At 39.8% G+C, this 14,651-nt stretch overlaps 1 protein-coding gene across 4 annotated transcripts in view; it reads right to left on the bottom strand.

Annotated features, from left to right (window-relative positions):
* Window positions 1–345: 345 nt before the first annotated feature.
* Window positions 346–14,651, bottom strand: part of ppp1r9a (protein phosphatase 1, regulatory subunit 9A) — a 43,716-nt gene continuing 29,410 nt past the window's right edge. For 3 of the 4 annotated variants that reach the window (XM_029513641.1, XM_029513640.1, XM_029513638.1), the window contains exons 7-19: window positions 14,178–14,330; window positions 12,768–12,821; window positions 11,783–12,012; window positions 10,328–10,424; window positions 8,988–9,105; window positions 7,824–7,903; window positions 6,830–6,992; window positions 6,570–6,642; window positions 6,246–6,305; window positions 5,989–6,037; window positions 4,418–4,537; window positions 3,434–3,616; window positions 346–3,183 (exon numbers count right to left, since the gene is read on the bottom strand). In XM_029513641.1, the coding sequence (XP_029369501.1) occupies window positions 3,001–3,183; window positions 3,434–3,616; window positions 4,418–4,537; window positions 5,989–6,037; window positions 6,246–6,305; window positions 6,570–6,642; window positions 6,830–6,992; window positions 7,824–7,903; window positions 8,988–9,105; window positions 10,328–10,424; window positions 11,783–12,012; window positions 12,768–12,821; window positions 14,178–14,330 (1,563 nt within the window). In that variant the 3' untranslated portion in view covers window positions 346–3,000. The remainder of the gene's footprint in view (window positions 3,184–3,433; window positions 3,617–4,417; window positions 4,538–5,988; window positions 6,038–6,245; window positions 6,306–6,569; window positions 6,643–6,829; window positions 6,993–7,823; window positions 7,904–8,987; window positions 9,106–10,327; window positions 10,425–11,782; window positions 12,013–12,767; window positions 12,822–14,177; window positions 14,331–14,651) is intronic. The other variant, XM_029513642.1, reaches the window with a different exon arrangement.

Raw genomic sequence — 14,651 nt, 5'->3', positions numbered from 1 at the left:
AAGTGGGGGGTGCTGGAGAGCTACAAATGACTGTGTCTGACTCAAGGCCAGAGAAAGGTATCACGGCAGAGCAGGGCAACGTTTTACTAGAATCAAAAACACTGAACTGGATCTTTTATTTTGAAGTCAACCCTGTTCAGCAGGTCAGACCTTTCTAGAAGAAATCTATACAAAGAACAGCCATAAAATGATTATTTTGGTGGGCTGTATGTGATAAAGAGTCTGTTCCTGGTTTGCAAATGAACACTTAAAATTCTAGCAACATTTTAAACTAAAGGTGAAGAACAGCAGAAACAAAACCAGGCTCTGGACACTATCTGCACATTTTATTCAGTGTGACAGGTAGCTGCCCTTCCAAACTTTTCAGAATGCAAAAGAAGAGTAATAGGTAATGACAAACAAAGGAAAAAAAGAGAGAATAGCATGGCTAGCAGTCTGTGATTATCTTTTGCTCTCTACACACATGAAAGACAAACCCGTCCAGACGTGACTCAAAATGTTGCAAGGAGCACCAGGGTCTCGTCATGCCAGGCAACTTCAGTCAAGCACATAGAAAAGATCTGGAATCACGACTGGACTCAGGTCTGAGCTTTGAGCCACCTGAGCCCTCCCACAAACTGTGGACACACACTGACACAATAGAAAACAAGGCTTCTTTAGGATTCATACAGCATATTGCTCTCAGTGTTTTTACGATACATACAAAAGAATCAAAAGAGTGCAGTCTGCTGACTGATTTCGTGGGGTGGAGGGTATTCACAGAAAGGTTCAAGTGTTACAAAATATTTCATAAGAATACATAATGAGCAATTTATCAGAGTAGCACTGGAGCAGCACTATGGTTGTATTAGAGGAAAACCACGAGCACAGCGGGAGAGTATTTCTGTGATTTCTTTCACTTCCATTACAACCATTTAAATCTTTAAATCATTTTTAATTAACAGTTTTCATTAAGTTTTGGCAAGAGGAAGAAATCATACAATTCTGGATAAATAATTCTCATTAATAGGTATCAATAATTTTCTTATTTTGTATAAGTTATCATAAACAATAGTCATTTTCTTCATTAAATACAGAAATAAATAAATAATAACATCAACAAATTTGTGATAACTGTCTTATTGTTGCATTGCATGGCAGTAACGGTAACCCCAACTATTCTTATTCCTAAGAATATCACTTCTATCTTCTATCACTTGACACTGGTGTCTCTATATTTATTGTAAACCTACATAATGATTCCTGGGAATGATAAAGAAGTAACACAGGGAACATGTCTCTCAGTGAGCTTCATAATCCTAAAACAAAGTACATAAATTAAAATCAGTTTAAGGTATATTTAGCATCTAAAAAATAAATAAAAAGTGTTTAAATCTAAGTGAATGAGTTCCATATGAAAGTTAAAACTGTATTGCATCTATCAGGTGGAATTTTCCAGTGTTACATCAGTATTATCAGGTGATCTTCAAGACGATTTCCTCCTGTATGTGTCCTATCCCGTATATGGCAGCATTCCTAAATATTATTAAGAATATTCCAGAGTAATTTGCATGGTGAACTTGACTGATCTGAAGAAAATAACAATCAGGAGCGATCACTCGGCTAAGTCTGCTGTATGTGTTTCAACACTCACACAGAAGCGGGTAGAGTTCATAAAAATTCTACTACTCTAGAATTTCTAAAGGCAGCAGTGGGGTATTTGTTACTGAAAGGATATAAAAAGAGGTCAAAAGCAGGTTACAAGCAGAGTAAAAGCAACATTATGCATATTAGCAGGATTTTCCTTTTTATTTTTTTAATTTTTAGAATATTTCTCTTTTTGTTCCTGTGGTGGAGGTTGGGTAAGTTGGGTAAGTGACATTATAGCACGGTGGCATAGTGCTATAATGGTTAGCACTGTTGCCCCATAATAAGAAGGTTGCGGGTTTGGTTCCTGGCTTGGGGCCTTTTGTGCCTGTGTGGGTTTCTTCCCACCATCCAAAGACATGCATGTTTGGGCTAATGGGAGACTCTGAATTCTCTGTTGGTTTGAGTGTGAGTGGTTGTCGGTCTCTGTCTGTCTCTGTGTGATGGACTAGTGACCTGTCCAGGGTGTACCCTGCCCTCGCCCAATGTGAGCTGGGATTGTCTCCAGCACCGCCCACGACCTGGAAGTGGATAAGCGGTAGAAGATGAACGAACGCTGTACCTGAAGTCATCAGAACCAGTCCAATGAGTACAGCATGTCCTTGTAATTCATACTTGGAAAACTTTAGTTATGGTACATGTACACTGTGTGGTGCACTGGATGAGCCACATGTTACATTTCCAGTGCTTGCACTTTCAGAGTTCTTGCAAATACTGAGTGTGCTTCTCTCAGTGAGACGTTGTCCTCATTTCAGTTCCTATTGGGAAGTTCCAGTGTTGTCAGTAGTGAAAGTAAACAGCATGGGGACACCCAGTGGTGAGAGATGAGTACTGCTTGACCTGTATGTGCTTCAAAGTAATATAGACTGATCAATGGATTTGAACAGTATATACATAAATCTATCAAAATGGCACATCAGAGATATTTGTATCTGTATTTATCACTGCATATGTACATAGTTGTGTCTAAAGGTGTTGTGATGGGTAGCACATTGTGGGGCGAGGACCCTAACCCTTAACACAGAATTACTCTGGATTTGAATAAATAAACCCAATTTACAAGCTTTAAACAGCAAAATAAATAGAACTAGATTAATGCTAGATCGTTTTTAAATAGCTAGAAAACACAGGATGGTTGTAAAATGAGGCAAAACAAGGGGCAGCATCCTATGATGGAACTGGTCATTTTGGTTTAATTTGCTTGGTGAAAAAGTCAGTCAACAGTCTCTGACAGCTTGGGGTGGAGCTCCACCATTGAGAACTTTTGAACTACTGAGTAGGTGTCCCTCAGGGTTCATTCGTGGGGCCTATTGACGTTCTGTTCCTCGATGCTACTTGTTGTGGTGCTACGGTAAAGCAAGTGGCAAAGTCATTTCACTCTGCTGCGCTTTCTTTGCGCCCCTCTTTTTGCTGCTGCTCCAGCTGTCTTTTCCGTAGCTTCTCACGCTGTTTCTCCACCTTCTCACGGTTCCTCTTGGCCTTCTCCATCAGAACTTTAAGGTCTTTGATCTTTTTCTTCATCAAGGCACGGTCCTGTGAAGATGTGACTCCAAGGGCCTAAAAAAAAAGGGGGGGAGTGAATTCAACACCCTTTGGACTATTTCCCTTCGAGATTGAACAGTCTTTGAATAATATATCAGGAGGAATTAAATTAGTTTAATAAAAAACTGATTAAAGCTATTATCACAGAACCTATAGAAAAAAGTGCTGATACACTGTATATGTACCAACATCAATATAAACTATATCTATCTGTAGGCTCTAATTTTGCTGTATATATAAAAACTGTAGAAATGTTTTAACCCACCTTTAACTCAGAACTATCCAGCTGCAGCAGCTGTTCTCCATCTATGTTTTTGGCAGTGAATTCTGGGATATGTTGCTCTAAATTGAGGCCAATCAGCCAGCGAGCCACTTGCTGGGAGGTCCACTCTGTAATGGCGCGGTTCTGCCACTGATACTGCTTTGAAATCTGTCCTTCGTCCAGGATCTGAAAATATAGAACAAGGAGAAAAGGGAAATAAACTAGATTAGATGCACACATCTCTAACATCCATTTTTGCACAGGCAGTATATCTTCTACGGAACACCGCCTAGATAATGAATTCCCCGAAAAATGCATTAAGTGGAAATAAGAAACGCATCAGCGAAACATGCAAGAAACAAACAAGCCAAAAAATAAAGAAACTAAACAAAACTATGGATTGTGTGGAAATGAACTAAACACACACATACACAACAGGATACACTTTCAGTAAAACACACATGTAGCCTGCAGGCTAACAGCCTCAGTCTCACCTCATCATCTATCATATCCAGACTCTGAATGTGGCGGCATAGAAAACAACAGAAAATGACTGGGTTGTTAACAAAGCAGCAACAAAATGGCTTCCACTAAATCAGCTTGAAACAACATTTGAATACAATGAGTCTGTGTCAGAGCGCTGATTATAGCTTGTTTGTTATCTACAAAACGAATATGAGAGAAGCAACTCCCTGTAGAGAATAGAGCACATCTTTTCAGAGATATATAAAGATGATGAATGGGACTGCGTATGAATTAACAGATGCATTGTGGGAGCAGATCTCTTCGTGTTTCACTTGTTGTTTGCATTTACAATAACCCCTATAGTGTCACATTTTATAGAGCTGCGGTCTGTCAGTTCATTGTTGGGTGTGAATGTAATTTTATACAACGTGACAAGTAATCACTCTGAAAGCTTTTATACAGAGTGTTATGTGAGCTTCCTGCCAAACGGCCAAACTTCCCCTGAGAAAGAAAATGTTTTACCTCGTCTGAGGAAAGCACCGGGGTGTGTGAGTGTCCTGACATCTTGGTTTCACTTAGCAGACCGCTGATATCCACAGAGCTGCTGCTGCTGGCGCTCAGATCATCGTTCACAGCAGGTCCCTAAAACAAATCCACAACACACTTCTAAGACTCACGGCCCAACTGGCTCAGAGGCTGAATTTAGTTGATTAGTTGGAGTGCCTCTCTCATATTGATATTTCTGTTAAGTGTTATTGATTAAAAGCGACATGACTTTGCATTAGTACGTTGATGTTCTAAATTTCAATGAGCAGAAGTTATTAAATCTATTTCTTAAACAGTCAGATTAGATGAGCAGTGCATGAATGGAGAAAGTGAAGGACTTTTCCTCTGCGCACGTACCAGAATGACTGATGTGCTTCATTCCAATATTTGAAAACCAATAAAAACTACATTAGACTAATATATTTAGGCTGTCTGATAGACTGCAAAGAAGAAAAAACTGTGCACATATATGTGATTAGTTGTGAGGAATGATGTAGCCAGATGCTATCCAACTCCAAAATTCTCACTTCTCTCTCTCTTTGTGTGGACATTCAGGGAATCACATTTAGATCCAAGATATGTACTCAAACAGCAAGAGACAAGCTGCTGCTGAGAAAAGCTGTCCATCGAGAAATCAGTTTGCAACACTTGGTCTGGTCTGGGTTGACTTGACTCAGATTGGGATTTAGCTCACAGGCTGCCAGTTGAACAGGCCTGACGTGGACCACTGCCTTTTTACTGTGGCTTGAAGGAGTTCTTTGAATCTCATGACTGTCAAAGCCGGATTAATCACAGGTACAGACTTTCAGCTTCCTGTGTTGAACCCTTGCTTAAATTCTCCATAGAACTATTACTGGGTATAAATTATGAGATTTATCAGATTGATCTTCTGAGTGTACATGCAGTCCATGGAGAGAAAAAACGGACTGGAATTGGTATGGGATCAAAACTAATCTCCTTCTTAATCCTAAAGTAACTACATCTGATATTGGCCAGGATTAGAAAGAGTTAATGTAAATTCCTACACTACAACTAAGACCCATGTTCACAGTTTTAATACTACTGTATTAGTATTACATTCAACAGTTTCAACATGATTTATGATACAAGGTAGTTAGTACTGGGAACATACTTCACCAAACCAACTGAAATCTAATGCTATCATATAAAATAGGTCATATGATTAATAAAAGTGTCTTGTCTTGGAATTAATAATGCAATTATGCATTTCTTTAAATACATACAGGACTAAACCCTGTTTACCTCTTAGAGTACCAACACATACCAATTTCAGTGGATTGATAATTAAACAAAACACAAAAGAATACAATACCAAGTAATACGAATAGGAGAAGAAGTGGGGCCATGTAAGGGAAGTCTGTTCAACAGAAATAACACAATACATCAAAGCTAAATGGTATAACACAAGAAAACTTGTCATTGAAGTGCAAATATGTAGACCCGGCAAGAAGATGCTCTGACTGGACTTGGAGTTCGTTGATTGAATCATTATTTTCCTAATGTACCAGTTAGCAAACTTTTTGTACCTTGGCTGTGAGTTTCTCGGGACTGTTCTCTGCTGACAGCTCCGTGGAGCTGAGGGAGAGAAAAAGAGAGATCAGTGTTTGACAGTTACTCAATCACACTTTGATCATCAGCCCCTGAATGAGTAAACATGGAGAACAGGGACTATAGAAAACTTCAAACTGCTCCAGCTGATGTCTCACAGTTTAATCTTCATTAGCTAGAGTCAGACAAGCAAAAGGAAAAACATTCCTGTGACTCTGAGGGAAGGATTATTTACCTGTTTCCAGGAGAGGCTCTAGGATCATGATCCTTCACTCTAGTTTTCCTAAACGAGGACCTGAAGAAATATAGAGTACAGAAACATATTTGGATCGGATTAAAATATGCAAAGTAGTTTTGATTGTCCAAATACATTTCAGATTAGTTATCCAATAAAAATTTTTTTTTACATTTCTTAAATCAAGATTTGGTCTAAAAAAATGCCCCCAAACTGACAAAATCTTGTGGTGATCATCTGTCAACTTCCTCCTTCTAAAGTGCTCCTAACATTTTGTGATGGATGCTCATTGATAACATGGGATTTCACTCTTTGTTGCCATACCCAGCATCCCCAGGACCAGCTCTGTGCTCCTCTGGGCCGTGAGATGGGCTCAACATTGCAGGAGACAGAGAACCTGTGAATGCAAATAACCAACATTGAAATCATTCCTACTTATTCTTACAGTGAATAAGATTAAATTAATGAATATAGAAAGAAGAACTCATATAATGAGAGAAATGTGATGGTGGTACTATAGATAAAGCTCATGATATGCTTGGTGACAGACTGAGATGTCATTGTGAAGGTGCAGGTGCACTAACCATCTTGGAGGACTCGAGTGGTTGATGCTGGGTGCACCGTCCGCCTGGGGGAGCTTTCAGCACTGCTAGATGCCCTGAGGACAACAGCTCCTCCATCACAAGAGGCAACGCTACGGATTGAACCACAGTGACTGTGGGCAGGACTGCCATGGCCCTCTGATACCTGAAGACAGACATAAGCAGAAAAAAGAGGAAAAAGACAGATGAAGGCCAGGACAGAGGCTGTAAGGAGAGAGAAATGTACGGGAGGAATGTCTTCGAAAGAGAATTCAAAATGAAAAATCATAGGAGAGAAAGGTAATGGTTTTGAAGCAGAAAAATAAGAAAATAAAAAATAAAATAAAGTGCAATCAAAGGAAGGCCAATGTGAGCAGCCAGTACTGCAGACTAATCTGAAAGAAGTCACTTGACATACTTTCACCATTTCTAATTCCTTGCCCTCTTTTCCCCTGGAAGCCTCACACTGCCCGCTTTCTGTGTTCCTGCCAATTCTCATCCGATTCTCAGCCTGTTTATCCGATCTGAACTCATTCTTGCTTGAGCTGAGTTTGGGGACAGCATTAGCCAGACGAGAGCCTTTCATCCAGAAAAAGACAGTGGCTGTTATTATCACGCTGGGAGAGACAATAAGTTGTGACAGCGCCACAGACTCAATTAGTGCCACGGAGTAACACACAGCAATTAATCCATTAAGGGAAGAAAATGGAATAGGCAGGGGTTAAAGTCACACAAACACACCGATAGACACACACACACTCGGTAATTAGACACCTTTGAGGAAATTAAAGGCATGTTAAATGTAAGTGTAGTTTAATGAGAATAATGGGACTTGTTTTATTATAAAAATCCCATGTAGCCACACCACATCTGGTTGGTATCTCGACAGATGTTGTTAGGAAGGAAATCTGACATAATTTTATGCCTCACTGAATTAAAGAGAAAATGTGCAGGTATGTGTGTGTGTGTGTGTGTGTGTGGATATTTTAATACAAACCTCTCCCTCTGTAGAGCTGATGCTGTCACAAGTGTAGCTCTTCTTTTTGACTGGTGAGTGAGAAGAGCCCTCCTTCAGGTCTGGAGTCACACACACACACGTACACACAAACAGTGGGTTTATTTAGCATTGTGGAAAAAAAAATGCACATGCATAATGCAACTGTTCATCAATAATGTGCATGTTTTGTTGTTTCAGTCTTTATTCTTGGCACTGGGCCCAGAGATGTTGGCGCCTCCCACTGACATAAATTCAGTTCAAATATCAAGTGTTCCCCTAAAAGCAATAGTATTAATTAGGCAGGCAAAACGCTGTCAGATGAGATATATTTAAATAAGATAATTTCAGCAGATCCTGTCTTCTCCTCCCACATATTCTCTCCCTTTTATATCCCATTCCCTCAACCACCTCTCTCTCCTTCAATATTGCATAATGGACTGCGTCACTTGGATCGGTGCAGATCCAAGCACTCTGTTTTCCTGTCTGCTCTGTACAGTATCAGATGTGGCGCTTCTCCGTGCACACTCCCTTTTGCTGGGGTGAAGCAGATGCAGCAACTGAATTAAAAAGACTGAAGGAGAAGAAAGCCTGACAGATGTGCTCAAAAGGGATAACCCGTTTGTTTGGGTTTCCAGTGAAACATTGTGGAACTAGTCTCAGGGGTGAAAGTTTGTGTGGATGTTAAGACAGTTAATAGTTCATTTAAACAATCAAACAATTAGGGAAGCCAAAAATGTATTCACAGCTACATTCTTTGAGAAATAACTATTCAGGAAATTAACCGTTCGATATACTGAGTAATGTGTTTATTTGGTATCTTGCTGAAAGGGAGATGGAAAGATCGAAGCCAACCTCATGTCTGTCTGTTCAATATGAAACTGGAGCCAGGAGGCAGTTAGCCTAGCTTAGCACAAAGGAAACTGCACAATGTCAATAAAGCAATGTACAACTTTGGTTTCCTTTATGATTTTCTAAGTCCTCGAGAGAGCCAAGCTGGGTGTATGTGCCTTTTCACAGTCTTTGTGCTGAGCTATTGTGCTGAACATCCAGATAGGAAGGTCCTGATCCTCTTATCTAACCCTCAGGAAGAGAGCAACTAATCGTACTGCCCTGACTATTCCTTTACATCAGAAATATCACAATGATCCTCACAGAGAAACAGACCTCTGGCTGGGCTGTGCTGCCAAGCACTGAACCTCTCAGCACTGTTGCTGTTGTTGTTGTTGACCTGGATGCCATTCTGCTTCATCAGCTGCATTAGCTCGGACTCCAGTGCTGCAATCTGTAGTGGGAGAGGAAGGAAGCAATGTCAACACACAGACCTTTACTTGTCAAAAGCTGCTTTAAAGCACTGAATGTAAAAGGCTTACATGATCCCATTTGAAAAGAGTCTCTAACAGGAGTTGGCCATGTCTGACAAGTGGATATATAAAACATTTGAATCTACACCACATTTGATCTGGGATGTCAGTTTAATTAGAACATGACTCTACTGCCTTTCTACCACTCCTGTGTGAGCTGCACTCACATGACCTGCCTCAAGCCAATATAATGTGCCTCAACTGAAATCTCAATTTACAAATTTGAGGACGTGTCCTCAAATTTGTTTGACTAATATGTATTATTATTAATACGTTTGACTAATAATTATTTAAGCCAAAAATATGGAACACGTGGAAGAAAGTGAAATTCCTCAACCTGCTCCATTAACCAGTTCTACAACAACATTTAAAGACTTGCTGCAGATTCTGCACTGCCACAAAAAGTCAAATACCATTCAAATGTATCAGTTGTTAGCAGGCCTGGTGTTGACAGCAAAATTAGACTTTGCATGGCCATTGTGTTTTGACTGATTAAGTTAACAGACTGGGGTTGGGCTTCAGAATTTTATAAAACTTAACGTGACTTGCTTGATTGAGCAACAGCTTGACTTGTCACCATAATAAATTGGCATCTCCTTGTCATTTGCATGTATGACTTAATTCCTACTTTAGAATTCAGCATGTACTGCAGTGCAGGAGTGTATCCAGTGTGGAGAGCTATCATACTGGACAGCCAAGCAGACTGTTCCTTCAACTCTTGGGCACGGCCTGAGATTTGTACAGAAAATAACACAACTGTCTGGTTGAAAGACGAGGAAAGCAGAAAATCAGCTGACAGCAGTACAGGCCACAGGCCCCTGGACACCAAGTCCATCTGCTGTCACTGTCCAAGGACAGGAAAAAGCTTTTTATATGTGGCAGAATAAACATAGGTAGCCTTTCACAGGGAAAATAGCAGGGATGATTTTTTTCACATTTCTGATTCATATGAAGAGCTAAAGTGATTAATTTTGTTGATCATCAGAAACAGATTATTCCTGTCTATGAGTTCATAGTTTAATTTGGATGAAAGGGATTTCTGTTCTGTTGAGAGATGAATTTTGAAGACAGTGACAGAACAACTAAGTGAAAGGCCAGTACACTAAAATGAGAAATGGATAAAATTGGATCAAGCTTATTTACCCTGACTTGCAAACCCTGGATCTCAGCCAGGTGAGCTTTCTCAGCCTCCTCCAGCCGCCTCCTCTCTGCATCCTCCTTCTGAATAAACTCCACCTCTCTAGAGGAAAAGAGAAGAAAATCAGAAACTGCTGAGTAGGTGTGTGGTGAGACAGGAAAACAGGACACATTTATTTTTGCGAGGATGTGTTGCCACGTGTGACTGTGCTTGTCTCCCGCTCAGCTGTAGTGATAAGTGAGCCCAGACTGTTAGAAAGTAAGCGTGACTCAGTTTACTCTGACTCTTACAGCTCATAATGAACACACACACACACACATATGTATTCCTAAGAATATGGATGCTGCCTACTTTGCCCTTGGTCTAGGAGTTTGCTGTCTCTCCTACACAGCTCAGTCTTTTATTCACGATAAGCACAGGGAGTTTCATTAGCTGACCTGCATTTGGCCTGCAGGAACAGAGCCAATTACAGGCAATCAGACTGGAGCTGAGAAGGAGAGGTTGTGATGGGACTGACCAAAGAGATCAACGCACAGAAAAGCAGGAGGGCTGCGCTGCTTTAGAGTAAGAAACTCCACTCTTCCTGTCAAATTCAGATAAGACTTGGGCTATAAAAAGAGCAGCGCTCTGCCTCACAGATGGAAATGTAGAAAATATTTTCTTTTTTTTCTGCTCAAGCAAGGGAGGGCTGGGCCATGGAGGAGTGTCAAAAATGGAGGATTTCATCTCGAATTATTTATGAATATGAGCAATTAATGAAAGGATTGGAGCAATTTTCCCATTTAGGAAAAGGCTCAAGTGTTGGAGTAACAATAAATGTGCCAATTATGTTTCACTCCAAGTGTCTCTCTTCACAAGTCAAGGAGACAGGGTTGATGAATTAGAATGTGAGAGAGCAGAGGTTTTTGACTGCACTATATACTCAGCTACAGCAACAGCCTGGTCTGGGCTAGAAACCAGAACTTTATGAAGCTACAAACTTCTCCTCGTCTTCCTTTGGTTTAGAGCCTCTTTGTGTAGGCTTTGAAACGTTACCATTCTCCTTGTGTGTTTATCATCCCCGAATTTTGACTCGCTCATTTTTACTGAAAAATTCTATCCCATTTGAATCACTTGAAAGATTTTATATCACATAAAAACTAAATGCACTGGAGTGTAATTTTGATCGATGATAAATGATGATATTAATGATTCTGATCAAATCAAATGACTTACAAATCTTACTTACTACTCATTTATTAAATTAATTTGGTCTGATATGTTTGATACACAAGAGCCTCCTCTAGTCGTTGTTCCACTTGGTGTCAAGTTAAGAAGGTTAAGGTAAATGACCTAAATAAGAGAATTCAGGTTGATGTTTTAGTATCTTATTTAATCGTATATAATAACCCTCCATATGATAATATTCCTCCGTCGTTCCCTGATCACCTGGTTGTCAGTTTAACCCAGGGTTCACTTACTTCTGCTGGAAGTCTTTGATGAGTTTCTTGGCCTTATTGTACTTCTTTTCCAGGGACTGGTACTGTGCCTGAGCTTCCTTCAGGTGTTCATTGACGGTGTGGCAAAGAGTTTGGGCTTCAATCCAGTAGCTCTCCAGCTTCAACATCCTCTCCTTGTTCTCCTCAATGCTGGCCTTCAGCTGACTCTTCTCCTTCTCCCAGCGCTGTTTCTCCCTCTCCACTGATGCCAGCTGGAAGCAGGAAAATGCACTTACATTACAACTTGGAAAGTTTAATGGGATTCTAAAGAAAATTACAAATATAACAGAAGGAGTCCAATAATATATTTTAATTTTCAAAAGGATATTATGTTTTGGAGTCAAATATTTCACATATGATATTTCCATATGATATTGTTTGCCCTCACCACAAAAAAGTGAACAGAAATATTTCTGTTGTATTTAAGGAAAATATCTAAAGTGGTCATATTTAAAAGCTTTTTAAAAGCAAAGCTTGTATTAGTCCATTTAAAGTTTGTATTTTAGACCATGAATTCATGGATTATTTCTTGCCCTAAACCAGAACTTTAGGCATCACATAATTTGAACATATTTATTCAAACCACATTAGCATGTAAATTAATCAAAACAGATAATTTTGTATGTAAATGGTGCATTTACAGTAACAAATTGCAACTTTGTCCTAAAGAGAATGTTTTCACATGCACTTGCAAATTTTTGTCTTAATCTAACTGTTAAGGCAACTATTCCTCAAAGAAGCATAGTTTTGAAACACATTGTTGAAACCTCTTCTTAAAAGCATATTCCTTTAGAAGTTACTGTGAAATAGTCAGATTTCTGGCACTAAAGCTTTCCATCTGAGCATGCACGCCTGCTCCCTGACCAATTTGACACCAGTCCCACATCCTTTTATAAATAGTTTGACCAAACTTTCTATAATTTTCACCAAACTCTAGCCCTTGCCCTAGCAAGTTTTAATCTCTTACCTTGTTTTTAAGCTTCTGTATCTCAGCCTCGGTCACTGTGTGTTTGATCTGGAGCTGTTAAGAGAAAAGAGAAGATAGGAGAGAATAGAGAGCTCGGTCATATAATCAAATGCATGGCTGCACAGGCTCTCTGTGCTGTCGATACACTGTGATGGACGGAGGCAGCCAAGCCTGTCTGCCCCTGACAGTAGCCCAGCTCCAGCACTGCCATGCACTCTCTGGGGAAAAGCATGGAAGAGAAAGTGATAGGAATGGATAAATAGCATAACAGGTTGAAAAATTCATTAACTTGGTAATAAACCCCAAAATGTATACATTTTTAGAACAAAAAAATGCTTTCTCCAGGGTTTCTTGTTGGATAGATAGAAAGAGTGAAAAGGGAGTTTTGGAGCAGTTCTGAGGCATTCTGAGGCAGACACAGAGAGGGGGAGATAAAGAAAAAGCAGCAATAAAAAATTGTCTATGAAGAGAGAGAACTGGATACAGTACAGGAGATACAAAAATGGCAGCAAATGAGGGCTCAAGCTGGTGAATGGGAAATGGGAGAAAAAGATGACATAATTATGGGCTTCTTTATTTTTCACCTCAAAGATTCTCAAGGATTTAGTGGAAAACATTTTCAAATGACATTGACAGACTAAAGGTTTACGGATGTTTGCTGGGTGACACACATCATTTAAACAGAACCTCTTCCACACTTAGAGGAACATCTCAGCCATCTCATTGTTTGATAGAGTTATCCCCAACTGCCAGACACCTTTTCTTCTGGAAGTGTGTAAGAGACAAAGAGGAGATGAATAAAAGCTAGATTGTGGGGAGAGAGAGGTCAAGATTCAGAAGAAATGAAAGAAACGATACATGGTGAGAGACCAGGGATTACATTGTATTTTCACTTAATATCCCCTGCAGTGCATGCAGTGCAGCTGAAGCCATTTGTTAAATGTGTCATACAGCTTTTGTGGCAGTCTGCAGGAAGCGTGATGGTGCCAACAGTGCTGGACTGTTTAATCAATATTACCAGCTTCCCAGCCTAAAAAGCACAAATGACTTAACAGTCTACAAATTTATTTTTCCATTCTGCAGCTCCTTGTTGGTGATGTACTGTAGGAAGGGCTCGACAAAATATGTCTCTCTTCCCAGAGGGCAACTGTGAAAATAGTTACCAAATTCAGGATACAAACCAACTCAAATGCAGGTTTCATTAACTCTCTATTAACTCTAAACTATAGATTGCCTTTTACTTTTACATTCATGCCTCTAATCATCCAGATGAAAAGTTGGGGAAAAGAAAAGAGTATAAATATCAGATAGAGGAGAGTATGGCTTGATTCTGTTGTTAGTCTTCTCAGTTATGTGATCCCAATGTATGTTTAGGAGAGAGGATTAAACTGAAAATGCAGAAGAGATTACCTCTCTAAACTTCTGGTAGAGTTTAGTAGCATCTAACTCCGAGGGAGACAAGATGTCCTCTGTCTCTGGCAAGTCAAACACCTCAATGTTCTTTTCGCCGCCTGCTGCTGGAGTCCCTGTTTCCTCATCATCTGTGGCATACTCGCCTGTCTGCTGTAAGAGGAAAATGTACAGTCAGTGTGACAGGCGTCTTTCTCCTGATCCACCTGATATAGCACAGATGTCACCCATATCCACTTTCCCTTTCCCTGCACTTATCTTTTTCTGGTATCTCAAAGATCATGTGAAATTTGAGTCTTATGCTCCTTTTTTTTGTAATTCAACTGTAATTTTACTACTTGACAGACAAAACATGGCCTTACTTGAGCCTCTCCCCTTAGGAAATAAATAAAAACCAATTAAACATCTTTTACAAAAGACTTTTTTGTAAAATGAGTCAGCTGGGGACATTAAAACCAGAAGGAAGCTTTTTGT

This window comes from Echeneis naucrates, chromosome 11 (genome assembly GCF_900963305.1).
Source record: "Echeneis naucrates chromosome 11, fEcheNa1.1, whole genome shotgun sequence".
NCBI lineage: Eukaryota > Metazoa > Chordata > Actinopteri > Carangiformes > Echeneidae > Echeneis > Echeneis naucrates.
Note: the sequence above shows the minus strand (reverse complement) of the source record. Positions and strands in the feature narration are given on the sequence as shown.